General features: G+C 42.2%; 1 protein-coding gene across 3 annotated transcripts in view; it reads left to right on the top strand.

Moving 5' to 3' along the window:
- Positions 1-27,122, top strand: part of GHR (growth hormone receptor) — a 274,756-nt gene that overhangs the window by 174,830 nt on the left and 72,804 nt on the right. For all 3 annotated transcript variants that reach the window (XM_060009529.2, XM_060009530.1, XM_060009531.1), the window contains exon 3: positions 21,523-21,588. In XM_060009529.2, coding sequence (XP_059865512.1) covers positions 21,523-21,588 — 66 coding nt within the window. The remainder of the gene's footprint in view (positions 1-21,522; positions 21,589-27,122) is intronic.

The following is a 27,122-nucleotide window of genomic DNA, read 5'->3' as shown; positions in this document are numbered from 1 at the left end:
GATCCAACTGAAAGAATTCACAGACAAACATTCAAAGAAATACCAACTAGACTGTGGGGTTTAAGCGTATGAGCTCTAGAGCCTCTGCCTGGCTTAGGTCCAGTAGTTACTACCTTGTGATTTGGGGTGAGTTACTCACCCACTCTGTGCTTCACTATTCATATCTTTAAAATGATGGTAACAAGAGCACTTGCACCATAGCTTCGTGAGATTGTTTCAGGAATTAAAAGAGATCATTTTTGTAAAGTGCATAACATGGTGCATGGCTCATGGAAAGTGGTTATTAGCTATCAGCTAGTATTATTGTTCCATATTAAATATCTATGTGCCCATGGTACTGTGCAGAGTGAAGCCACAGTATATCCCCATTTCTGCCTATTGTGAATTTAAAATTTCCAAAATGCCAAAGTTCTCATCCAGGGAGATGATATGTGGAAATGCAGTAAAGAAATCATTTATTTTTATTATTTTGTTATTTGGCTGAAGAAGGAAATATTGTACTCAGCTGTCATGAGAAATTATTATCCTGAATGAAGGCTGGAGAACAAGAGCCAAGAGGTAGAGATAAGAATAGTAAAGGAGGCGACAGGAATGGGAAGATATGAATGCCTTTACTAAGAGTCACAAATGTTGATAATAGTCTCTAGATTCTTAGTGTGTTGGGTTTTTTTGGCTGCATTAGGTCTTCTTTGCTGCACACAGGCTTTCTCTAGTTGCGGCGAGCGGGGCTACTCTTCACTGTGGTGCGTGGGCTTCTCACTGTGGTGGCTTCTCTTGTTGTGGAGCACGGGCTCTAGGCACACAGGCTTCAGTAGTTGTGGCACGTGGGCTCAGTAGTTGTGGCGCACGGGCTTAGTAGTTGTGGTGCACGGGCTTAGTTGCTCCACGGCATGTGGGATCTTCCCGGACCAGGGCTCGAACCCGTGTCCCCTGCATTGGCAGGTGAATTCTTAACCACTGTGCTACCTGGGAAGCCCCAGTGTGTTGGTTTTAATATGGCTATTTGTGAGGTACCAGAGAATCAGTAGCTTATTTGCTTGCTGTTGGACAGGCTGACTGAAAATTCATCAAATTTAGGTATTTAATTTTTTAAAAAGTCTGGAATATGTACGCACAGAATTAGTTATTCTGCCTCAACAATGAATGAATACCTCTAAGTCTCACTACAAAAACAGTTTTGGAGCAGAACATCAGTATGGGTTTCCATAGTGTTGTGATTTAAGGAAATGCGAAAAAAATAAATAAATAAGCATTCCACTTGAGTCTCTGGGAAGATGAGCTATGTCATTGAATTGACCTAAAGCCACAGGCATAATATTTCTCAGAAATGGCCTGCTAGGAAAGCCATTTAATTTTGTCATAACATTAATAGTTTTCACAATGATTGGTGATCTGCCACCCAGGGAGCATAAGTATTAGAAACTCTTCACAACTGTTTCTGATTCCTTCACAAGACGTAGCCCCAAAAGAAAAAGATAAAGCTCTTTTCTGGCATTGATTTTTTAAAATTTAAAAAGCATTCGTTGGATAGAGGCCAAGAATTTATAATGACTTTGACTTAATTGTGCAGTGTCAGATGGTGATTCCATCAGGCAGTATTAACTGAAAAGGAATGATGGGAAGAATGGAAAGACCATACTGAGGATTATATTGGCTAATGACTGGGTTCTGGTTTCTGGACCAGGGAATCTCTGAGGTCATGTAATTATTGCTCAACTATTTTCCTGATGTTAACTTACTAGGTGGTGTTATTTTTGCTATTTGTTTTAGATTTTTAATAGTACTATAAAACTTGTGGCCGTTTAAAGTAATTTCAGCTCAAGACATTTGACTGAATGACGATTTAGGAAGCTGTTTATCCTTAGAACTGCACTTGCTCTCAGAGTAAGAATTGCACCTTCCAGGGGAGATTTCCATCTGACTCTAGAGTCCAGAGCCTCACAAACATGTTGTCTGCAGTGGCCCCTAGTCAGAAATTCTTAGCCTATCCAGCATGCAGTGCAGCCCCTGAAGTCTCCCCTACTATTGGTATAAGATAGGGATCTAGACCTTCTGCAAATTAAGCCCCACTTAGTCACAAAATGCAGGGATTCATTTCCCAGTTGTTCTTCCAGAGGAGAAATTAGTTTCTTTCAGTACATAATATTGTCTATGACTGTGCCTCTTGGCATTTCTCTTTCTCTAACTTCTACCCAGCCATCCTCCAGGGTCCACTTCAAGTCTTACTTCCTGCATGTAGGTTTCCCAGTTTGTTCCAGCTTTCAGAGATCTGGACCACATCACTGCTCTGGTTAGTTACTCATCAGACAAGGTTTGGAGAAAGGCCCTCTAGCAATGCTTTGCTGATACTGACTCATCCTTGCTGTTGTTCCGCCGTGGGTATGTTCCTGTCTGGCTCCTCCAACAAGCTGTAATCTATTTGAGCATGGGGATTTGTCTAATACTTTTACTTCTCACAACGCTTGCATCTTATATTGCTAAATCTATGATAACTAACTGGACACATAACAGCTACTTGATAAATGTTTTTAAGAAATGAGCAAACCAAGTATTTCTTGGTAGTACTCTATACCAGGCACCAATATGGAAAGCTATGTAATTTGGAGAGCATCATTTCAAAAGCAGGAAGTTTATCACTCGTAAATTATTTCAGGTATTTGATTTTGACATTATCTTGAAGACATAAAATTGCCTTAAAAACAGCTACTTGAAAGTGGACAAAAGTAGAAATGAATGAATGAATGAGTGAATGACATACCTAAAGGCCATGAAATGTGGAAATGATTTTCTTTTTAAGTTAACCTGATCTGTTTTTCTTCTCTAATCTCGACTGTGGGTGAAGAGTGGGGAAGAATTTTTAACAGGCAAATATTCCTGATCCTTGGCTCTTAACATTAGGGACAGTAGGAGAAGGGAATACCTGCTTGGAAAATTAACTGGCGCTGCAAAGTGTAAATGCTTGGGCCAAGTGTAAATTTTATAGGCCAGGTAGAATTTTCACAAGTCTAATGACTTTTGAAAACTACTTGTACCCTGGCTCAAAAGACGTTTTTCTTGCTGCCTGTAGTAAGCAGTCAGTAAGCTGTGTTTGGGACCTGGACCAAAATGCTGGCCTGTCATGTCTCAAATTAAAGCTTACTGATCTGAGCTCAGAAGTCCCTCCATACACAATTTAGTAAAATCAGCAGCATAAATATGGAACCAGAGCACAAATATGTCTTGTTCCCTCCAGAAGGAAAATGTGAACTCTCTTCTCATTGGAAGTCTATTGATTACCTAATCCCAGATGTTGTGACACAGTTTTCATCCAAGTGTTGAAGAACAGACAGAAGGCCCTTCTAAAAGCTTAATTTTCGTTACTCGTTTGGAAGGGATTTTTCAGGGCCTATAAGACGTGCAAGGATTATGCCTTGTGTTTGAGAAATGGAAAAGAAAAAAGGAAGGAAAAATCATTTAGACGAGTGCTTCTCAAACTTTAAGGAGCGTATGAATCACCTGCGGAACTTGTTCAGATGCAGATTCTTATTCTGAAGGTCTAGGGTGGGGCCTGAGAATCTGCATTTCTAACAGGCCCCCAGGGATCACTGATGCTACCAGCACACAGACTGCACACTGCTTTGAGTAGCAAGCTCTACAGGACCAAGAGAATGTTTTTTACAGGGAGCACAAATTACAATTCTAGGTTACAATTCCAAGGAATTAATGACTAAAAAATGCTACCTTTCCACACTCCTGTGACACAACAAGAATGGAAGGTGAACACAAGCCATTTACCATTTCAAATGGGATAGGAGCGTTATTGGTGCATTAATCTGTGTTTTGTTCCAGCTGCCATTCCAAAGGCAGCCAAGATTTCTTTTTCTCTTGGCCCCAGGGGATTTTGCAGGTCTAGAACAGGCCTTCTCTTCCTAGGTTTTTTTTTTACAAATGTTGGAGAGAGAAGTGAGCATCTCTGGAGTTAAGGAGAGTTGGGACCCAAAGAGAAGAAAGAGAAAGACAATGGATACTTTTTTTGTAAATGTTTATCTCTGTGTAAGACCTCCAAAGACCCTCCCCTGACCCAGGAGTAGGAAATAGAGCTATTTCCTATAGAAATAGCTGCAATTGAATATCCCACGAACTTGGTAAAAACTGAGGAGGCTCCGAGTCAGACTCAAATCAATCTTAGAAAAGTACAGTAATGCGGCATTCTTCGCACCCCGATGACTTTGCCAAAAATTTATACCTGCTTCACGTGAAATCTATACCTAGGCAGTTTACAAGAATATGCCCTTAAGGTTTTTTAAACTCCACAGCAAAATATGCTAACGAGAAAATAAGGATATTTTTGTGCACATGCACTGATACAAAGCTGTTAACAGAAATGAATAGAAATGTTAATAGAAATGACCCACCATGTAAACTTGAACCTTTGCTTGTAGTATGCATTCAGTACATAATGCTGTCACTTTTGACATTTACTTAGGTTAACACATTGCATACTCCCCAGAAACTGTTTTTCCATCCAGCTTATGGCTTTGTTGGTTGAGTTCTACAGGAAAAGGAGATTTAACTGTCTAAGATTTTGTTTATTTTCCAAATTCATTCCCTAGATTTTTCATATCATAGTCTAATTTCTTCTGCTCATTAAAGAAATTGGACTACTTTTAAAAAGTCATAAAACAGTTACTGTCTTGGGCATTTTTAAGCAGATTGATGCTGTTGAGATAGGATAGCCATAGACTATAACCCTCATGAGGGCAGGGATAGATATTTCGGTGTTGTGTCCTTAGAGCTTTGAGTCATGCCAGCCGTATAGTAGATATGAAGTTACCAGTTGTTATTTGTCGATTTAATGAATAAGTAGAAACAGTTCTTTAGCCCACTGCCGGAAGCACCTCATAAATTTTCAGGTAACTGTACAGATAGCCTCTGAAATATAATTTCAATCAAATATTTTGGTTTTTAATTTCTAAACGTTTTGCCAGAGGCTTTTTGATCAGTGGTTTCCACAAACAAGCTAATAAATGCTGCCTAGTGGGCAGACTTGGGCCTTCTGCTCCCTCTTTGGTCAAAGCAGCCCTACTTTAAAATGAACAGACTGAGTCTTTACTGTCGGAACGAGGTTATTCTGGTAAGTGAAAGTGTCTGAAATCTTCTAGAAGCTTTCCAACATGGCATTAAAGGAGCCTTGCCTCAAGAGGAAAGGGGGATTTGACACGGCCAACTTTGCAGGGAGGAAGGGAACATTTAATAGAAATTTATTACCATATTTTTATTTCTCAAGAAGTTAAAACTTTTCAAAACAAACATTCATGTTAATTTTTGGACCCTTCTGGGTTTAAAGTCTCAGCTGATACAAATTTATGATTATTCATGTGTTTTAGTACTTAATGGTCATGAGGGTGAGGGTAGTCCTGAAGAAGAGGTCACTGTGAACTAAAGGAGGGAAGCAAGGGGGATGGTCCCTAGGAGACTTGGCAGGAGATGTGGAAAAGGAAACTTTCACATAGAAATCAAGCCATGTAGAGAAAGCCTTATTTTGTCAAGGTCTTCTGAACAAGTAAGAACAATAGAGAATAATGGATATGTTCTCAGTCCCCTCAGAGGTCATTCTTGGGCCATTGTAAGAGCCCCTTGGATTCCCCAATCCCTCAGGCGTGCAGCTGAAGAGCTCAGTTTCCTAAAACAGCACTTTTGTCCTATCACGCTCTAGTTCAAGAATCTTAGTGGTTCACATTGCCAAATCCTTCAAGTCTGTGTTTTGAGGCCATCTGACTCTCCACTAAATGTCCAACTTTTCCCCCGTCTCCTCCCAGACACACTCCCCGTCATGGCTGTATCTGTCCTTCGCAATGCTCCTCTGAGCCAGTCTTGCCCTTTTATCATTGCCCTGGCCATGTTATTTCCCTTACCTGCCCATCTATCTGCATCCCCCATTCTACAAGCCTTCAAAATGGATTCCGGTCCCATCACTGTCATATAAATTATCAAGCTACTCCTGACTGTGCCACTCTCTCACTTCCCAGAGTCCTTGTGCATCAGCAAGTTGTAACCATTTTAGCCCTTAGGAGCCTCAGGTAGCATCTGGTCTGTTAGTTTTGCTCCCGGACCAGATGAAAATTTCTAAGCCCAGGAACTTCAACTATTTCAACTACTTTTCCTTAGCCCACAGAACCTAGCAAAGAGCTAGGCATTTAGGCAATGCTCCCTATAAATGTGTTGACTGAAATGATGATGCATAATCAGTTTGCCATCTCAATATTTTTCATTTTCAAAGAATGGGTTTAGGGAAGACATTTTCAGACAATGCGGACATGTCATCCGTTACCTTTATAACATGCTGCCGGTTATGAATAATTAACATTGTGGTTAAGCTTAAGAAACAGAGGAGGTTACCTGTTCACACTACACTCTAAAAGTAGAAATTTGAAAAAATAAACATATACTTAGTGGGTTTTAATTAAAGAAAATTATGTGATTATCAATTTTAATATGTCTGAAATATACCAGTTTGTGTCAATCTACTGTAAGAAGGTGTTCAAGGAGGGAGAACAATGTAAAGTATTTCCGAGAGCTTTGGGTAGATTCTCATTATTGGGAATAAGTGTTACAAATAGTTCACATTCCAGTGTGACTTGAAGAACATGTTTGGAGCCTCCATGTTCTCTAACGCTGTTATGCTACTCGTTTATCACATACACTTGGGTCACATTTTCCTGTGTGGAGAGAATATCCTAATGATAGTAGCTGTATACAAATAGCTGACATTCCATGTTCCTCCTTAGCAGTCTTTTCAAGAAAAATCACTGATGGAGAACGTCAGTGGCCAGTTCAAGGGGAGAGGTGAAATGTCAAAAATTGTCAGAAGGGAGCCAATTATCAAGGAAGGTTTTGTGAAGGAGGAGTGTTCTCCGGGGAGTTGGAGATTTTTGCTTAAGGAGGGAAGGATGGAAACTTTCAGCAGAAGAGGATAAAGAGAAAAAGGTAAAGGAGAAAGAAAAGAGAACACAGGCTGACGATCGTAGGCACGCCGTCTTGACTGAAGCGTGTTTGCGTTAACAAGTTGTGGGAAAGAAGTTAGAGAAAAGCAGTGCCTTCTGAAGAAATGCTTTGAATGTTGAGCTGCAGAATTTGGACTTAATCCAGTAAGCAAGAGGGTGACATTTGAGTCCATCAGCAGGGGCGTGGCAGGATGAAAATGGTATTTTAGGAAGATTAATCCAACATTGCGCAAAGAATAGACTGGAATCCCTGCTCAGGGCAGAGATAACAGGAAGCTTTGGAATAAGGCGTGGGTGAAGAAATGAGGCCTCGTTAGGGAAGTGGAAGTTGGAAAGAAAGGAAGTAGCCTGGGAAACACATCATGGAAGGAAAGAACCAATGGTATGTTCTGACAACTGGTAGAAAAAATGAGAAATCATAGACAAATCCAAAATTGTAAGTCCAAGTCCAAGAAAACAGCGATGATGCCATTTCTGGAGACTGGGAGAAGATATTAGCCAATCTTTAGGTTACCAACTATTGGCATTCAAAGATTCTGCCTGCTTTAACAGCCTCTATGCCCCCCTAAGCAAATTAGCAACCATTTATTTGTTGCTAATTGTCAGGAATTTTCATAGGGTTTCCAGGAGAATATTTGCAGATACATCTACAGCTTTTAAATCTGTTGCAGATAAGGTAACAAGCAAAAAGTAGATAAAGTCCCCATTATTACTGGGCCAAGGGGTTCGTTCATGCATTTCTCCATTCAACAAATATTTATAAAATGCCTACTTTGTGCTGGGAAAGTAGACCCTTGCTTTTCTCAGGACTTATATTCTAGTGGAGTGAAGATAGGAAAATAGAGAAGAATACAAATAATTGAACTCAACACGAAGATAAATAAAGGCTATGAAGAAAATAAAACACAGCAATGTCCTACAAGTGACTTGGGAATGACTCCTTTAGATTATTTGGTCAGAGAAAGCATCCTTGAGAAGATACCATTTGAGCTGAAGCCTGAGCCAATCACACAGAATCATGTGGGTACTAAGAACAGCAGGGGTTGAGTCTGAATAAGATCAGTAAGTTTCAGGGCTGGGGCGTAAAGGTAAGAAGACGTTGGCACAAGGAGAAAGAAAGGGAAGCAGGGGCCACTCTTGGAATGTACTAGCCAGGATCAGGAGCAAGGGACAGGAAGCATAATGCAAATTGACTTGAGTAATAAGGAAAGTAATTCATAAAATTAGAAAAACAGAGTCGGTGCAGGCTGTGGATCGGCTAAATCCAGTGGCTTCAAATTCATTTTCTAAAAGATGTCTTTGCCTGGGGTGGTGGTGTGATGAATTGGGAGATTGGGATTGACATGTATACACTAATGTGTATAAAATGAATGACTAATAAGAACCTGCTGTATAAAAAAATAAATAAAATTAAAATTGACCAAGTTGGTAAAATTCCAAAAAAAAAAAAAAATGTCTTTGCCCTCTCAGTTGTATCAGCTGCATGTTCAGGTTTGGGGTGAAATAGGCAAAGCCAGGAGACTGGGGCATTCTGTAAATTTCTTCCCTTAAATTTTCTAGAATCCCCCCCAGTAAGATTCCCTTTGGGCCACATCCTGTTTCTTGAACTTCAGAAGAGGATGGGAATAACCCTCCGTCCAATTATACCTACTCTCGGAGCTGGGGTTGGGTTGGCTTCCCTTGAGGCACATGAGCTGCTTGGGCAGGAGTGGTTACCTAAACAAAACCGCGCTTCTGTTGAGAAGGAGAGAGGAAGGCAGTCTGGGTAGACAACCAGCCGTGCTTACTACACAAGAGGTCTTGGTGGCCATTACAAGGAGTTTGGGCTTCAGTCTGATTACATGGGAAACCATGGAGAATTTTAGTGAAGTATCATGATCTGATTTATGCTTTTAAAAGGTCATCCTGTTTAATGTTTCAATAGTTCATTGAAGGGGGCCAAAAGTGGAAGTGAGAAGACCAATTAGGAAGCTATTTGAAAGTCTAGGCAAGAGGTGTTGGGAACTTGGGCTATAATAATAGCAAAGGAGAAGGAGAGAAGTGAATTGAGATGGAACTGACGTAATTTGTCGCTGGGTTAAATAAGGGAATACGAGTTAGGGAGACTGAAGAAATGAAGATGGCCTATAGGGTTTTGGATTAAGTACCAGCGTGGATGGTGAACTAATTTACAGAGATAGTGAAGAGTTGACAAGGAGTGGGTTCATCGGGGATTACTTGAGAGTTGTGTGTTAAGATTGAGATACCTATTGGATATCTAGAGAAGAGGCCAAAGAGGCTGAGTCGAGCCTGGAGTTCAATGGAGAGGTTCAGGCTAAATAAAGATGGAGATTCGGAACCATCAGCGTACGGTGATGTTTAAAGCCACGAGGCTTGATGAGATTCCCCTTTCGGGGGGGATGGCGGCAGAAAAGCTAGGGAAGTGAAGAGTCTGTGAAACTACAATATTTAGGGGGGAAAGCAGAGGAAGAGAAGCCAGCAGAGGTGAGCAAGAAAGAACAGCCAGTGAGGTAAAAGGGAGACCAGGCAAATTCGGCATCATGGAAGCTAGGCAAAGAGCGTATCTTTAAAAGTCAAACGCACCTGAAAAGTTGAGTCATATAAGGAAAGAGAAGAGACCATTGAATTTGACAAGAACAGGTTTAGTGGAGGGGGAAGGGTCAGAAACACAGCTGAAGAGGATTCAAAAGAGAAGAAAATAGGAAGTGGCGTCCGTCGTTCAGGCAGGGCTTCAAAGATCTGGGAACAGGAAAGATGCTTCTTGGCAGCACAGCTCCTAATGACTCAGAAATGAGTGTACTTTCCAGATACGTTTTTTAAATTGTTTTTTGATGTTATTCTTTAGAAAGAGAAATGTCCTGTTGTAGTTTTCATTTGAAATGACATCGGTGGCCCAGCCGTTTCTGGCTTCTCTAGATCCCTTTTCCCTACATGCTCCTTCCACTGAAAAGAAACTAGGCCATTCAGATTTTTCCAATTTAGAGGAGGGGGCTAATAGCAGACAAGACTGAGGTAGGATCTGTATAGTCATACATATTATTTTGGGTGCCCTTCAGTTTCACTAGCTGCTACTTAGAAGTTCATTAAATATATATATATATATATAATGTAAATTAAATATAAATTAATATAAATTATAAATATTACATGCATATAATACATGTTATATATATATTTGCGTTTGCTGATTTCCTAAACTTGAACTGTATAGAGTCCCAGATCCTCCTTTGTCCCATCTACCCAAAGGTGTCTTTCTCAACCTTTTTAACTTATATCTACCAGAAAGTAGAGCAGGGCAGAAGCTGTGTGGGAGTCCTGTCCTTCTCCCTCCCCCTCACCTCCTGGCCTCAGCACAGTAAAAACTCTGTTCAGAACTTGGCTCACTGCTGCTTTTCCCACCTTCAATCAGGGAACACTTAAAGCCATACAGTGTCCCTTGTCCCGCCAGAAAGCCTATGGGCAGGGCACCCCTTCAGGCTGACACAGAGGCATACTGTGCAAGGCAGAAATTAACACAACATTGTAAATCAACTATACTTTAATAAAATTTAAAAAAAAATTTTTAAGTAAAAAAAAAATCTCTGGCACATAGTGTTTATGAGTACAGTACAGTTCACTGAGAGCAGTTAACGGCATTTATATATGCCACTCGTTGGACAGTTATGTCCTATGCTGATTCTTGCACTGTTTAGTTTGTGTTTATATATTTGCCCCCTCAATTAGATTACAAGTCCCTTCAAAGTAGGAACCACATTTTATCCTTTCCAACCCTTTCCATATATGGCCAGAGCAGTGGCCACATATGGCTGACCAATAAGGCTTTTGATTTTTTTTCTCTGTCATATTGTCACCACACTACACATAATTCCAGCAAGGAATCAAAGCTTATATTTTAGACTATAAGACTTTGCCTGCCCTGTAGATACAAAGAAATGGATCTCCTTTTCAGTTGAAACATATTCCTTCCAGAAAAATGTCATAAATTTTTTTTCACCCCCAGTATAACTTTCTGCTTTAAATTGTTGTTGTGTGATTTGATGGACTCTTTTGACTCTAATTTTAACTGTCCATTTTGGAAATTCTGAAGTTAGATTTAGGGTTAAGCTTCAGTGCCCATAAGGGTTGCTTCTCACTGGAGCCAGAACTACAGAAGGCACAACAAAAAGGACAAAGTTCAAAAAAGTAAGCTTCAGGTACCTTTCTGCCAAGGTACGTGTCTACAGTGGATTGTCACCTTATCCATCTCCATGCACTTCTTGGTAGAGCTTCTAGTTTCTGCTGCAAAATAATTTTTGGAGCTGGTTGCATGTCGGCTACAGAGTTTCAATAATTTCTTTCCAAAACTGGGCTTCAGAAAATGAATCTAAAAATTTTGAGTCAAGTATCTGAGAGAAGCTGTGTCAAACTTTCATGTTTCTTTTACCATATGAAATTGTGACAAATATATCTATAAAGTGTACATGACCTTCCACTAAGAATCTTTGTTGACCAATAAAACCTGTAATCTCATAGATACCAATCAAAAGGCCAGCTAGCCATCATACTACAGATATTAATGGAGGGCCTAATATGTGCAGGGTTGGAAAGGATAAAATGTGGTTCCTACTTTGAAGGGACTTGTAATCTAATTGAGGGAGCAAATATATAAACACAAACTAAATAGTGCAAGAATCAGCATAGGACATAACTGCCCGACGAGTGGCATATATAAATGCCGTTAACTGCTCTCAGTGAACTGTACTGTACTCATAAACACTATGTGCCAGAGATTTTTTTTTTTACTTAAAAGAAATTTTTTTTAATTTTATTAAAGTGTAGTTGATTTACAATGTTAGGTTAATTTCTGCTGTACAGCAAAGTGGCTCAGTTATACATATATATATTCTTTTCCATTATGGTTTACCAGAGAATATTTAATATAGTTACCTGTGCTATACAGTAGAACCTTGTTGTTTATCCATGCTACATATCAGCGGTTCTCAACCTTTTTGGTACCAGGGACCGGTTTCGTGGAAGACACTTTTCCCGCAGGCCAGGGCGGGGGTGTTGGGGGGAATGGTTCAGGCGGTAATGTGAGCGATGGGCAGCGGCAGATGAAGCTTCACTCTCTGGCCCGCCGCCGCTCACCTCCTGCTGCGTGGCCCAGTTCCTAACAGGCCACAGACTGGTAGCGGTCCATGGCCCACGGGTTGGGGGACCCCTGCTATATATACTAGTTTACATCTGCCAATCCCAAACTCCCAATCCTTCCCTCCCCACCGCACCCCATCCCCTTGGCAACCACAAGTCTGTTCTCTATGTCTGTGAGTCTGTTTCTGTTTCGTAGACATGTTCATTTGTGTCATATTTTAGATTCCACATACAAGTGATATCATATGGTGTTCGTCTTACTCTTTCTGACTTACTTCACTTAGTAGGATAACCTCTAGGTGCATCCGTGTAGCTGCAAATGGTATTCTTTAATTCTTTTTCTTATTGTGCCAGACATTCTGTGAAGTACTTTATGGATATCAGTTTCATTTTCTGAATGATTATCCCCACTCCATAGATGGGAATTACCTCTGATCTTCTCCCCATTCTGGAGAAAACAAGGAGAATGATATAAGGTGAGCAAAGACCTAGAATCAGGAATGTACCAGATGGCAAAGAGATGCATTGGTCAGGGGCTAAGGATCCGTTTAGGGGAATAGAGAGAAATGAACCTTGGGCCCTATGGTAGTCTGTTCACCACCATATCCCAATGCCTAGTATAGTGCCTTATGCACAATAGATGCTTAATAAATATGTCTTGTACAAACAAATGGCCCTCTGGCTTGTGTCTGTAACCCAGACCAAGTACAATGGGATAAGTGTAATTAGTGAATTAAAGCCATACACCAAAGAGCCCCGGGACCCAATGCCAACACCTCCCAATTCCCAACTATTACAGTGAAGGATTCAAGTGGGAAGGACACACATAATGAGACAGGTGTGACAGCAATAGTACCTCCAACTCACTGGGGTCCCTTTCATGGAACGTGACATGGTGACATAGTGAGCGGTCCACACGTCCTTACCCTGGCCTGCAAGACAGCGCAAGATCTGGCCCCTGGCACACCGTGACCTCAAATGCTTCTTCTCGCCCCTCCCTCCCTCTGTTCCTTCTTCTCTCCCCTTGCCCCTCCCACACCGACCTCCTTTCTGGCCCCCAGTCCCACCTTAGGGCCTACACTCTTTCATGCTGCTTCCAAGTCTCTGATAGCTCCTCTCCCCGCATCTCAGTGCCCTCCCCTGCTACCTGGCATCATCCATTGGCTTATCTGTCTCCCTCTGCACACAGCAGACTGTACACCCGGAAAGGCACACCTCCCTCCACACTCCTCACCGTTGTATCCCCGGCGTCGAGGACAGCACCTGGCATCTCACACACTGCAGTTCTGACCTCTCGATACCTCTCAAATACCTACTTCCCAAGGGAGTAGGATTTTGTTCAAGAAATGTTCCATGGAAATTGGTAAGTGGAACTTGGGAACAAGAGGCAGAGTGGCAGCTCAGACCAACCTGTTTATAAAAGCCCAGAGAGGGGAAAACACAACTTTAAACCTCTGACAAAGTATATGCCTGCCTAGGACACCTTTACTGTGCTGTGCTTCTCAAACGCTGCCTGGTCTCAGCAAGGAGATCTATGAATTTGCCACATCAACTGATCCCCGGGACTTAAAAGTCCCTACTACCAGCCTCAGCTTAGTAAATGGACACGGACTACACACCTCGGTATCAAAACACTGGCTCTCTGCTGTAGCCAAAACCAAGCAAATGCATCTGTCCAGGTGACAGGAAGGCAGGTGAGGAAGTTGAACGATCCTATGTTCATTAGTTCTTCCCCTCACTGAGCACTATTAAGCGGCTCAATACCATGCAAATGAGTTGAAATACACTGACTTTGCCTCAAGTTTGAGCATTCACGGTCCCAGGAGGACACTTGGCATCTAATGATGTGCTTTAGAGTCTTCTTTTGTGCCAGTTGAGACTCCAGAGACCACAAAACGTCTGCTAAATTCAAAGTGATCTAAGTAAAGTCATGGTGCCTCACAGCGTTTCTCGAAAGACTTCCCAGTGAGATGCTCAGTAATTTCACACATGTGTACTGGGCACTCACTATATTGAAGGAGCTGTGTAATGATGTGGTGGGTCAGAAGGAAGAGACAGGGTCCTTGCCTTCAAACGTCCAGTTTATCATTCACTGGGCAGGTCAGATAACTGAGATGCCAGGCAGGGAATAAGAAATGCCGTGGTCCAGCTATTGTGTGAAAGCACAAAGGATGGAGAGATGGATCCCATCTGGGAGAAAGTTTAAAAATGCATCATGGAGGAGAAGACACACTCATCTTGAAAGATGAATGGAATTTTCACAGACTTAGATGGCAGAAAGCCTTGATTTGGAGCGTTCACCAAATTTTATGGTGTAAGTGTTCCCACCATGGCTGATTTCAAGTTAATGACATGATGTCACTGAACACAGAGCTGGGAAGAGGTGTCAGCTCCGGCACATCATCTGTGAGTCACCATCTGAGCTTTGGGCTTTATTCAGACGTCTGACTCTATTGCTTTAATGAGTGGATTCACAGGTATTAAAAACATCTAAGACAACATTATAGAGGAAGAGACACCTCTGCCCTTCTCCCTACACCTCAGTCTGACCTTTTAATACTCTGTCTATCCTTCCGGTCCCAGTCCTATGTCTCTGCCTAGCCACCTAGGACTGATAATGGTCCAGTGCCAACCTGGATTCTGTTTGCTTCTCTTAGCAGGGCTGTGATTCCCCTGGGCTCCTGCTATCACATGGCACAGAGGGATGGCTTTCCGCCCGTTGCCTGGTGTTGACACCCTTGCTGTTCTCCATAATGAGAAGCAGCTTTAAGGGCTGCTAGCTGGGCAGGGTGTTTCACTGTTCTTGTAGCAGTTGGAAGGGAAAGCCAGAGAAATTGCTGGGAAGCTTTGCTGAAGGAAGATGCAAGCCAGCTGAGACCCAGCATGCATATTAACTGCTCCCTTTCATACTTTTTTTTTTTCTTAAAGCACCCCCCAATGTGTTCTCCTTAAGTCACTGCACCCCTGACTGGCCTTATCACTCAAAGAGCTACGTTTGAAAAGTCAGGCCCTAGTTTCTGTCTTTAATTGCAAGCAGATGTCCTCGGTATGTGCATAAACTTGTGTCAGGAGGATTTTTTTTTTTTAACTCACCAAGGAGAGCACTGCCAGACAGAAAAGGAATATGTGAAGCTTCAAGTTGTTAGGAAACTTCCACATTTGTCCACTAAGCCAGAGGTAGGCCTGCGGGAAAAGAAGGTCTTTATGATTTCTCATTGCACATTGATTCTTCTTACCTCGAGGCCCAGCTGCTCTCTAAGAGCATTTACAGCGAAATACGGCTGCTGCAGATGTAGTTCAGCATGTGCTTCATTTCATGACACCAGTTTCTCCTCCAAAAGTGTTGTAGATTGTTTGTGAAGCAGATTTTTTTAGCATTAAAAGGTGTTTGAAACCACCAGCATCATTTCACAGCTCCATTTTTTGTTTGTTTAAATTATCTTATGTAATGTGCTCTATGATTTACTATTCAAGTATAGAAGAAACACATTCCCTAGTGGAGATCTGGGGAGGTAATGCTGTCTGAAAGATTCAGAGATTTCCTGTTCAGATTACACAGGCTTCTTTAGAGCTGCCAAGAGCCATAATGTGTAGGAGATAACACATTTTATTTCAGGAGAAACTATGGATGGAAATTCAATTTAGCCAGTGAGCCGCAAAAGAAATGAAATTCCGGTTTAGAATTGTCACTGCACTCGGGCCCAGGACTTGGTGTGCCAAGGGGTAGCCATGACCAACATGACCTCTGCAGCCCCAGGACCTGCTGTGTAGATATCACTCGATGACAGAGCAAAAGGAAGAGGCCTGGCTGCCAGGGTGTTGCAAGTCCTACCTGGTTCCTCGTGAACTAACCCCTGAAGGGTATTTCCGCCCAGAGCCTCAACAACCTGGCCCCATCAGTATAACTTTCCAGAATGTTTGCAGCATTCAAATAAATCGGGCTGCGCAAGTCATAAACACCAGCTGTGGACACTTAGTGGGGGACCCCTAGAAGGGGAGCCCCACAGAGGACACAGTGACTGATCAGAGCAAGAAAGTAGTGGGCAGTGAACAGGTTTCCAAATGTGTCATATCATGAGGATCACCTGGCTGGGGGATGGAGCGTGCAGGGTAAGCATACAGATGCTCAGGACCTTGGCAACATGTGGATTGACCAGGGCCCTAGAGATTCAGATTCTGTAGAGCTGGCACAGGGCCTCGGAATCTGTATGTTTAACAAATGCCACAGTTAAATCAACTGTACTTCAGTAAATGAATGAATGAATGAATGCCACAGTAGATCTTTTTTTTTTAAATATTCATTTATTTGGTCGCACTGGGTCTTAGTTGCGGCAGGTGGGCTCCTTAGTTGCGTCTCATGGGCTCCTTTGTTGTGGCATGCGAACTCTTAGTTGCAGCACGCATGTGGGATCTAGTTCCCTGGCCAGGGATTGAACCCAGGCCCTCTGCATTGGGGGCGTGGAGTCGTATCCACTGCACCACCTGGGAAGTCCCACCACAGTAGATCTTAGTGGTCAGACAAGTTTGGGAAACTATAGAGTGGGGTGGAGTCAGAATCTGACTCCAGTTCCACTTTGGCCTCTGCCATATAGTTGCTGGGTGGCCTTAGGCAAGTTATTTCTTTGAGCCTCAGATCCCTCATTCATACAATGTAACTAATAATATCCACTTCAGAGGGTTGTTGTGAGGATAAAATGGAAAAAATCATAAAATGTCCTGAAGTGTGTGCCTGGTACATTTTAAGGGCACAATAAATGTGAGACGTAAACACCTCACACACATTTTTTGACTTTGCCATCAGCCAGCCCCTTCAGAGGCAGCAGGACGGTCTGGGGCATGGCATCAATATGACCAGACAGTGAGCTTGAACTTCAGCCTTATTGCAAGGAGGCTGCGTGTCTGGAGGAGATGTGGACTTTAAATTGAATACTCTTCCGTGATGATGATCATAGTTTGATAGAGAAAAAAGGACAGAAAGAAAAAAGTGGATCTGGAAAGAGCTTTGAGGTTGAAATCCGAGCTGGGAAAATTTTTGGAATATGCACAAGGATAAGTACACTTCAAAAAGGCAGGAAAAGTAGTCAAGCAAACTTGAGATTTACAAGGAAAGACAATTTGCTGAGAATAAACAATTTTTCTTTGATCCCCTTTTAGTTGGAAAGCCAAAGTTTAAAGCATTTGTAATTCATCTACCTCATTTCTTTAGCAAGCCTTATTTTTCTGCTAGGTGCCATGCCCTGTGCTCCTAACAGACGTTACAAAGATAAAAGGAATGCCCATCTCAAGAAACTTGCTGTGTGTCATAGGGCACAGGAGAATAAGCAGTTACAGCAAAGGGTGTAAGAATGGTTTCTAGGGCTGTTGGGTGGAGGACAGCTTACCTGCTTGAGGGAGAAAGCAAAACCTCTCAGTGGAAGTCTTTTTTTTCCAGCTTTATTGAGATAAAATTAACATAAAATACTGTGCAAGTTTGTGTACAACACAATGATTTGATACATGTATATACTGTAAAATGATTACGGCAATCAGAGGAAGTGTTGAAATAGAGATTTCATGACAGTTACATCGTCATTATCATTAGAGTAACCATAAGCTAATAATGATAACAATAGCTGACATTAACCAATGCTTATTTTATGGCAGATGCCCTGTGAGGCCCTTTACGTTATCTCCTGTCGTGTAAAATTGTTGCCATATGCAGTATCTTGGTTTACCTACTTGTGTTTGCACTGTCTATTCGTGGCTGGTTCTAATGCCATTGCTGCACAACTGGTAAGTTACAGTGCTCACCAGAACATTGATTCTCCCATACTAGCTTTCTTACTGATATAATAGGGAATTCACCAATTTACAAGAACTGGAATTGATGGCATTTAGTCCCAGGCAGATTACCATCCCCGATGCCACTGACCCTACTTCCCCAAAGTCCCACTGCCTGCATCCAGCCTGTGCAGGAGGACCGGAGTAGATGCTGGGCTTAGGGCAGCATCCTGTCCTCATATGTGCAAAGCCCTAAGCTCACGAAGTCTAGTGTAAAAACATTGTCAAATTCTTTGTTGGAAAAGATGGGCTCTTACTTTCAGGGTAGTGGTAGCAATAATAAGTGACAATAATAATAACAAGAAGAATATCTAACATTTACCAAGCACTTATTATATTGCATATTTAATATATTGCATGTATTAACTGACTTAAACCTCACATGTGTAGATACTGCAGCTGTCCCCATTTTACAGACAGAAACTGAGGTCCAATTGTGTACCATAGTTGGGTAGCTGAGCACAAGGCTGGACATAAGTAGGAGAGGATAGATTGCAGTTCATTCTTAGGCAGGTCCGCCGTGAGAAGCTCCGCCTCAAGGCACTGCAAAGTACTAGTTCTCCAATGTTTGCAGGATCACAATTCCGTTCTTTATTGCTTTATTTATTTATGTTTGGCTGCAGCATGTGGGATCTTAGTTTCAGAACCAGGGATCAAACCCGTGCCCCCTGCAGAGGAAGCGTGGATTCTTAACCTCTGGACCACCAGGGAAGTCCCACAATTAAGTTCTTTGGAAAGACCATTCCCAATATGCCCTTGACCTCTCCACACATCCTAGGTCAGCTCTGCTCCGCCCGCTCCCTTCAGATCATGGCTCTTTACATGCCTAGGTTGTGTCTTATCTCTGTCTTTATGCAGTGCTTGCCTTGGCTCCAACTGCCCTTTCCTTTCCTTTTCATTTCTTATTTATCCCAAATTCAGCGCCTGTCCAAAGGGTCACCTTCCCCAGGGAGCTTGTCCAGACTCGTGAAGGGCTACCACATTGCCCCTCCGATGCTGACCACTCCTTCATTTATAGATCCCTGCCCGGAAATCGTGGGCTCACCAAGGCCAGGAGCTGCAGCTAATTCATTTTATAATGCCCAGCATTTAAAAGCTCCTCTAGGATATACTGGAGCTGTGATGCTCTGCTTATTGTCACCCTTCATTTGTTTTCCTCCATCGCTCGGCACTTCAGACAGTGAGGACAGCTGGGACACTAAAATTGACAACTGAGGGTGACGTCTCCATCTGCTAAGGTGGCACAGTTTTCCTCATTGTGCTCGATTTGTAATCAGCACCCTCTGGGCACTGGCATAAACCTGTGGGTCTTCCCCAAGAATGCCATTTGTTCCTTTTATGCCTCGATTCATCACATACTGTGGAGGGTGTTAGCTGAGTAAGACTTTCTGCTTCATGCAAGTGTTACCAAATACACCATAAGGAGGAAAGCACCAGACGTCTGTCTGCAAAGAAAGCAAAATCCTGGTTTGGGAAGAGTCAACGGTGGCCAGTGCTCCCCAAGCATTTCCGGGCCTGAGGTTTGGCTCTGTGGGCTCCTTGGGGCCTCCTAACTGATGCCCACATTCCATATCAGTCGTCATTCTGGAGAAATTCGTCAACTTTCCTGCTGATCTGAGCCTGGAAACTGGGGTCTGTTTACTCACTTTCAAGCTGAAAATTGAGACAAACTTGCTGGATAATTTTGACAAAAATAACACACATGATTGCGTGTCATCCCATGATTAACTTAATTTTCCTCTTTTTTTGAGCTAGCGGGACTTTCTCAAGTCATATATAGTTTTCAGTGAAATAGGTCATTCACAGTTGGAAGTTATACAAACTTGCCAAACCTTGACCAAAAATAACATTCTGGTGCCCAATTTAGTGCAAGGGGTAATAAAGTGTTCTCTGATTTGTAGCAAGGAATTAAAGGCAGGGGTTGGGGTCTAGACAATGGTAATAATAAAGACTAAGGCTATCAAGACAGTGAGTAGACTTGAGGGGATTTTCATAAAATGCAGTTTTCCTTTCTGGCCACGTTAAAATCAATCTGTAGTACATTATCTCCTCTAGGGAAACGTGTATTCCATTTGCTTTCTGTCGTAATTCTTTATTGTATTTGGGAGTAAATGAGCTTCTACAGATGAAGTTAATATTAAAATTTAGAGAGAGACTGAAAAGAAACCCTTCCAGAGCTAATAGTCACACAGAATTTAAAATATCAATTCACCAAAGGCCCCCAAACCTAACTTCGCTTGGAAGAACACTCTCACTGATATGCCCAGGCTGCAAAAACTTTCACGCGTTAGAATTCTGCAGTATTTAGTGAAAGGATCTTAACTTCCTCTGTTAGGTTCTATATTCTGAACTTCAGACCCGACAGCTGCTTCCTAGTGGTCAGCCAGGTGGGGGGAGTTAGTAAAAAAGCACATTGAGAAGTGGATCAGGACAGATGGACAGGATTCACCCTCCCTGAAATTCAGGGAGATGGGTGTGGGCCAGCTCCACTGCCCATGCATCTTCATTTTCTTCCTCTTCCTTTTTTCATATCAAAGAAAGATTTCTTAGCGCTGTTACTGTGGGTTTCTATTGAGGACCAAAAGCAGCAGCAGCTTCGCTGCTTTGAAGTGATGCTCTCTGTTTGTCGTGGGCCTGGACCAAACTGCCTCTCTAATAACCCACGGATAGCCTGATGGGATGGGAGGAATCTTGGAGACACCCCCTTCTCCACCAAGCCCAGATAACAGTTACAATACTTTTGTAGCTGAGGTGTTTGCAGTTCAACGCATTTCAACAGTTGAATGATAACTACATTGATGATTTTCCATTTTTCCTGTTTTTGTTTTTGTTCTCGTTTATTTTTTTGCGGTACGCAGGCCTCTCACTGTTGTGGCCTCTCCCGTTGCGGAGCACAGGCTCCGGACGCACAGGCTCAGCAGCCATGGCTCACGGGCCCAGCCGCTCCGCGGCATGTGGGATCCTCCCAGAACAGGGCACAAAGCCGTGTCCCCTGCATCGGCAGGCGGACTCTCAACCACTGCGCCACCAGGGAAGCCCATTTTTCCTGTTTTTAATGAAACCTAATACTAGTATCAATAAAATTAAAACTGCTTTTATAATAGATGACTCATTGCCATCTCGCATCCTAAATTTCTGTCCCCCTCTTGTCCAACTTCTCACTTCCCCTCATTCCTTCCCTATTCCCAGGGTTGCTCACATGTTTATTTCTAAGAATAAACGCTTTTGACTGAACTGTTTTTAATACTTTTTTTAAAAAAGAATTTATGTTCCTCCTTGTTTCCACAAGCAAGACTTAAGTTTGGACTCAAATGTTGTAGGAAGGCAATTTTTCATCCTCCTGACTGTGTCCAGGCATGAGACCAGAGGCAGCTAAGACCAGAAGGTTTCCATTTGCTCTGAATATTTAGGAGTTCTTTTTAGAGGGTAGGTGCAATTTTAGTTTGAAAAAGAAAGAAAGAAAAAGGAGAGAATTGTTGTGAGGTTGGGCCTGGTCACATTTTGACATTTGAAAATGAGATTGTAAGAAAGTCACATCAGACCACTTTTTGTAGGGGTAACTAATGGTTTTCATCTCTTTCTGTTCCAGCCACACCAGCTATCCTTGTCAGAGCGTCTCAGAGTCTGCAGAGAGTTCATCCAGGCCTAGAGACAAGTAAGAATTTCACTCCCTTTTCTGCCTTCAACGATAGTGTCCAGGTTTTACTGTAATTCAAGCTACTGTCCTTTCCCTATTTTATTTGGGATATGGTAACTGGATGAATGACTGACTGAAATTACACAGGCAAACTAACAAATTTTTTTTTCAGAATTTCTTTTTCAACTTTTCTGCAAGGCTGCTTCTTTATTTTCCCTTTTTTTTTAATTGAACGAAAGATCCTTTAAATTCCAAAGTTCTTTACAATTTTCAAAAGTTTCATGCAAATGATTTCATATAATCCCATAATAACCCTTTCTTTCCTCTACCCCCGTCTTGCCCCTCCCTCCTTCCCTCTCCCCACTGGTAACCACTAGTTTATTCTCTATGATCTGTGAGTCTGCTTCTTTTCTGTTTTATTCATTAGTTTGTTGATTGTTCTAGATTCCACATATAAGTGATATCATACAGTATTTGTCTTTCTCTGTCTGACTTACTTCACTTAGCATAATATCCTCCAAGTCCATCCACGTTGCTGCAAATAGCAAAATTTCATTCTTTTTATGGTTGAGTAGTATCCCATTGTACATACAACACATCTTCTCTATCCATTCATCTGTTGATGGACACGTAGGTTGCTTCCATACCTTGGCAATTGTAAATAATGCTGCTGTGAACATTGGGGTGAGTATATATTTTCAAATTAGTGTTTTTGTTTGTACCCAGGAGTGGAATTGCTGGGTCATATGGTAGTCCTATTTCTAGTTTTTTGAGAAAGCTCCATACTGTTTTCCACAGTGGTTGCACCAATTTACCTTCTCACCAAAAGTGCATGAGGATCCCCTTTGCTCAACATCCTCGCCAACATTTGTTATTTGTGTTCTTTTCGATGTTAGCTATTCTGCCAGGTGTGAGGCGAGATCTCATTGTGGTTTTGATTTGTATTTGCCTGATGATTATCAGTGTTGAGCCATGTTTCATGGGCCTGTTAGCCACCTGCATTTCCTCTTTGGAAAAAACGAATGCTTCTTTATTTTTCTAATAAGCTTATCCTTAGAGGTTAAGTAAGCCCAAATTAATGCAAAGAAAAAAAGACATAAAATAACTTATTGTGGGCCAACAATTAGTTTACTGAGTTTAGGAATCTGCATTTTTGTTTTATAAGTCCTGTATTGTATTGTCATTATTATTTTGAGATATTTCTTTACCTAGTGATCACATTACCAGACAGTCAAATTTGTCCCTTCAACCAAATCGCCTTGGGCTCTGAAATTCTGTCCACTGCTCCGTGATAGCATTACCTCACAACATCTTCATGCATGTGTTCATACCATGTGCAGGACTCAATGAGTTGTGTGCGCTGCACAAATTAATTATGTCTCAATTAATTAAGGCAAAGCCTATGTTTTCTGCTTCTTCTAAATCCCTCGCGTGACCTAAAAAAAAAAAACGTGATCACATAGTAGGCACCTTCAATTAAATTCTAAGGATGGATTTTCTTTTCCTCAGTTGAAGTATGTGCTCGAGTCCACATTACAAAATAAAGGAAGGGAGGTTAGTGTACCTGACTGTGTTTAAGCCATTGCTCTTTCAGGGATCATAACGGCATCATGAAACTATAATTGGGGTTTTGTGACTAAATTGCAGAGTCCTTTTCTAATAGGCGATGTAAACATCATTTTTCTTGGAGGTGACTGAAAAGGAGGGTTGGTGCTGTTTTTAACAAACGTCATCAATTCATCAGTTGTGCCAGACCGCGAACTCTACAACCCTCCTGTTTTAGAATCATCTGACATGTTAATCTGCTCCCTAATTAATGTGAGGGGTTGTAGAAAGATTAGCTGTTGCTTATGTTTGGGTTATCCCAGCCAGTATATTCCAAAGCCTTCACTCAGCAGATGATGTGACTTATTGCTGCTTTCTGTAAGGAAATAAGAAGGAATCAGTTAAGAATGGTTTACTAATGGTGCGTGCTCCATCCCACACTGGAACCCTCCCCAACACACAACCACAATACACTGCCCTTCTCTTGCCCCCAAAGTGGTGGTAAGATTTCCCCAAGCCATTGTCTTTGTCAAGTCATGGGGTCTGAGGACCGTAAGCTGTGGGCCTTGTTGGAATACAACCTCTGAGTATGGCAGATGTGTTGAAATTGCTGCCAGTCACTTGGCATATGTTGATCTTCTGTCCTTGTGATAAACAAGAATAATAGCTATTACCCTTCATCTGTGGCACGTCACACAGACACTGAGCTCCCCACGCAAGGAAGAATCCTATCCTTCCAGCTTCTCCTTATCTGAAGTTACCTGCCCTCTGTCTCAGGACTGATTGGATAAAGTACCCCACATCAACGGATATGTCTGTATCACTAGGCACCTTCCACAGTGCACTCACTAGGACACATGGCCACCTTTATCATCCAAGCATCTCACTGAGACGCAACAGACCCTAGGGCTCCCGTATCCTCACTGTGTCACTGTGGACACAGTCACTGTATCACAAATGTTTAACTCCCTGCCATGCACCCAGCACTGGCTAGCTCTACACCTTGAGGAAGAAAGAAATGTGTAAGGTATTGTCCTGACCTCAGGGAGGTCATATTCCCCCTAAGGAGATAGTTTTACACAAAAAGCTATTGTTCAAGAACTGTCAGTTCACAATTGTAATGTATATATTTCCTATGTGCACTTTTCTGAATTCTCAGATTCAAAGCAAAACCTTGTGGAAGAAAAATAAATAAACCCTCCCAGAGTGAATCCTAGACAGAACTGTCCAAACGTAAATAAAGGCCACGACCCTCCTGCAGGCCACCTTTACTCTACGCTTGGGCTACCACAATAACCCTTGAGTAGCTGTCTCCTTCCACACCCTACCCCGTCTCTCCTTCCTTGTATCCATCTTCCTCTGCCAATAACGATTTTCAGAATCCAACATATCCCTCTGTTCTAAATAACCCTAACTATCTTTAGCACCTTCCCCACTGCCTAAATTTTAAACTGCAATCCTATCCCAAGACACTCAAATCCACCATCTGTCACCTGACCCCAGCTTGTAAGTCTAGACTACCCACTACTCCCCAGGACCACTATGCTTTCCCTCCTCTGGGACTTTGCTCGTGCCGTCCCATCTTCCAGAACTATCATCCTTCCGCCTCACCCAGCATTCTGGAAATATAAATCCTGCCCATACTTTAAGGTTCAGCCAGAACACTCTGACCCTTGGCCTGAAGCACTTCCTCCCTCCTCTGTGTGTGTCTTTGAGAGGTCACACGGTTTCGTATCACTCTGAGGGGATATATTACACGCTGCTTTGGAGTGTAGTTATTTGCGTATTTCTCTTATCTCCCCATCTGGATTATGAACAGCTGTGTCTTATTCAGAGTTGTATAACTCACAGTACTTCAAATGGTACCTTGAACATTGTAAGTAATAAATGATATTGCAAATAAATTAACTAAATGGAAGTATCCTTAATAGCTCCCTGGCTACCCACCCTTCAGCACTCTTGACAATTCCCACCAGCCCCCCTTGTTATCGTGGAGCCTCTTGGATCTCAGGGGCGGGGGGTGGAGGGGGGGCATTCATGGAGGAAGAGATCTCGCTACCTGTGTTAATTGCCCATTAATCACCTTCAGTGTTGCTAAAAGGACTCATAGGAATCAAATGGTTTATACTCAGAGGATAGCTTCCTTACAGGCAAAGGATACACTAGGGCAACAGCAGATGAGGGGAGTGCACTGACCGGGGTCTGGAGAGCCCAGGTGTAGGCCCCTTCGTCCTCTCACTGCACAGTCACACCCACCAGGTCTGGAACCACTACCTGTGTGCCTGCCAAGCACCTTGGTACCAGGAAGCCCAAAGTCTGCTCGTGATGGAGTTTCCTAGAGTGAGCTCATCGTGTAGGCGCACCCTAGCTATGTGGACAGCCTTACCATCAGCCCCCAGTTCCACTGAATTTAGGTGCAAATCATAAATTTAATTACATTGCTAAGCAGCATTGACAAGCTGACATATTCTGCCCTGAAACAACTCAGGGACCCATGACTACAGCACATCACTTATCTTCAGTTAACACAGTCTATACATAGCATTGCCAAGCATCCGTAACTCTGGAAAAAAAGCACGCGGTCAAACCGGACCAGCTAAAATTAACCCATGCCATGCGCCACTTAAAGAATTGCCCATTGCGTTCATCTCTTCCTTCTCTTGCTCACCAAAAAGTATCTGTCCCAGCTTCTAAGCCCTCGGGGCTTTGCTTTCTGCCTGCTTTTTGCGTGGACCTAATCCATGTGAATAGGTGTTTGTGTGGTAATGGGCACATACTAACATACCTTCTGCAGAGTACAGGCTTGAGAAATATTTTCTGGAAACAAAGAGCTATTTTTAAAAGTCCCATGAGGACTTTTTAGCCCATGCACGTGGGTAGCAGCATACTTCACCTATGCAGAGGCATAAATCGGAGCAAAGACCCACATATAGGATGAGAAGGATATTGACGGAGTTTACGGTTTAAAGAGGTAGGCATCTTTGTATACTTTAAAGAAGTCACGGTGCAAACTTACTACAAAGAAAGCTGCTTTTAGTTGTGGGAGAGAGTGATGAGGATGGTTAGAATCTTCTAGAGAAAAGCAAAACGTTGTTAGTGCTCCTGAAGAAGGCAGACTCCCGAGTTAGGCTGCTGTGGTCCCATGTGCTTTGTGTTTTTCCAGTAATGTCATTTCTCTCTCACAGTTGGTTTTTGGCAGAGGATTTGATGATCGTATGGGCCAAATACTTAAGACTTATTAAACACATAGAGAAATTATTAAAAGATTGCACATCATTCTGAGGGGGATTTTTCCTGTCTTTATTAAAGCCACACCTTTTCACTGAATTTGTCACATATTACTATGAAAGTGTCAATTGTGTGATCAGTGGCATTTCCACCTCAAAATAAAATGAATATCCAACTGGAGAAAACTACTGAAGTTTCATTGACTGGCATCTGGAGCATAAATTTGTCCAAGATTTTATGAAAACAGGCGTCCTGAACATAAACATCCATGACTGAGGTCAGAATGCAGTTTTGAAAGAATCCCAGAAGATTATCATATTAGATGGGCACAGAAATGAATTGCTTCAATTTTTATAAGTTCAACAACTTCCTTTACAATGGTGAGTTACTTTTCAATAAAGACACTTATAGGAGACAAAAATTTAATATAGTAACTGTCATTTTGCTTGTTGGGGTCCTTACTGTACATTCTTAGCTGGACTCCTGTCCTAGCCTCCTAATTTTTCTTCCCTACCTCCTATTATTTCCCTGTCCCCAGCCATCCTACCCTCTGCTTCCACATTCATTCTTGTCTACCTTTGATCCAGTGATTCTTCTGCCCCATCGTCTTCAGTAGCTCCCCACTGTTTCCTAAATTATGAATAAACTCATCTCTCTGGCGTTTAAGAAGGCCCACAACATAGCCTCATCTCGCTTATGTACTATGTACACCCATGTTTGTGTCCCCTGAATTCTTGCTTCATCATAGCCATTCATAATGACCCCTTTGTCAGAAATTC

Source organism: Delphinus delphis, chromosome 3 (genome assembly GCF_949987515.2).
Source record: "Delphinus delphis chromosome 3, mDelDel1.2, whole genome shotgun sequence".
NCBI classification, from domain to species: Eukaryota; Metazoa; Chordata; class Mammalia; order Artiodactyla; family Delphinidae; genus Delphinus; species Delphinus delphis.
This window is presented reverse-complemented; position numbering and strand designations above follow the sequence as displayed.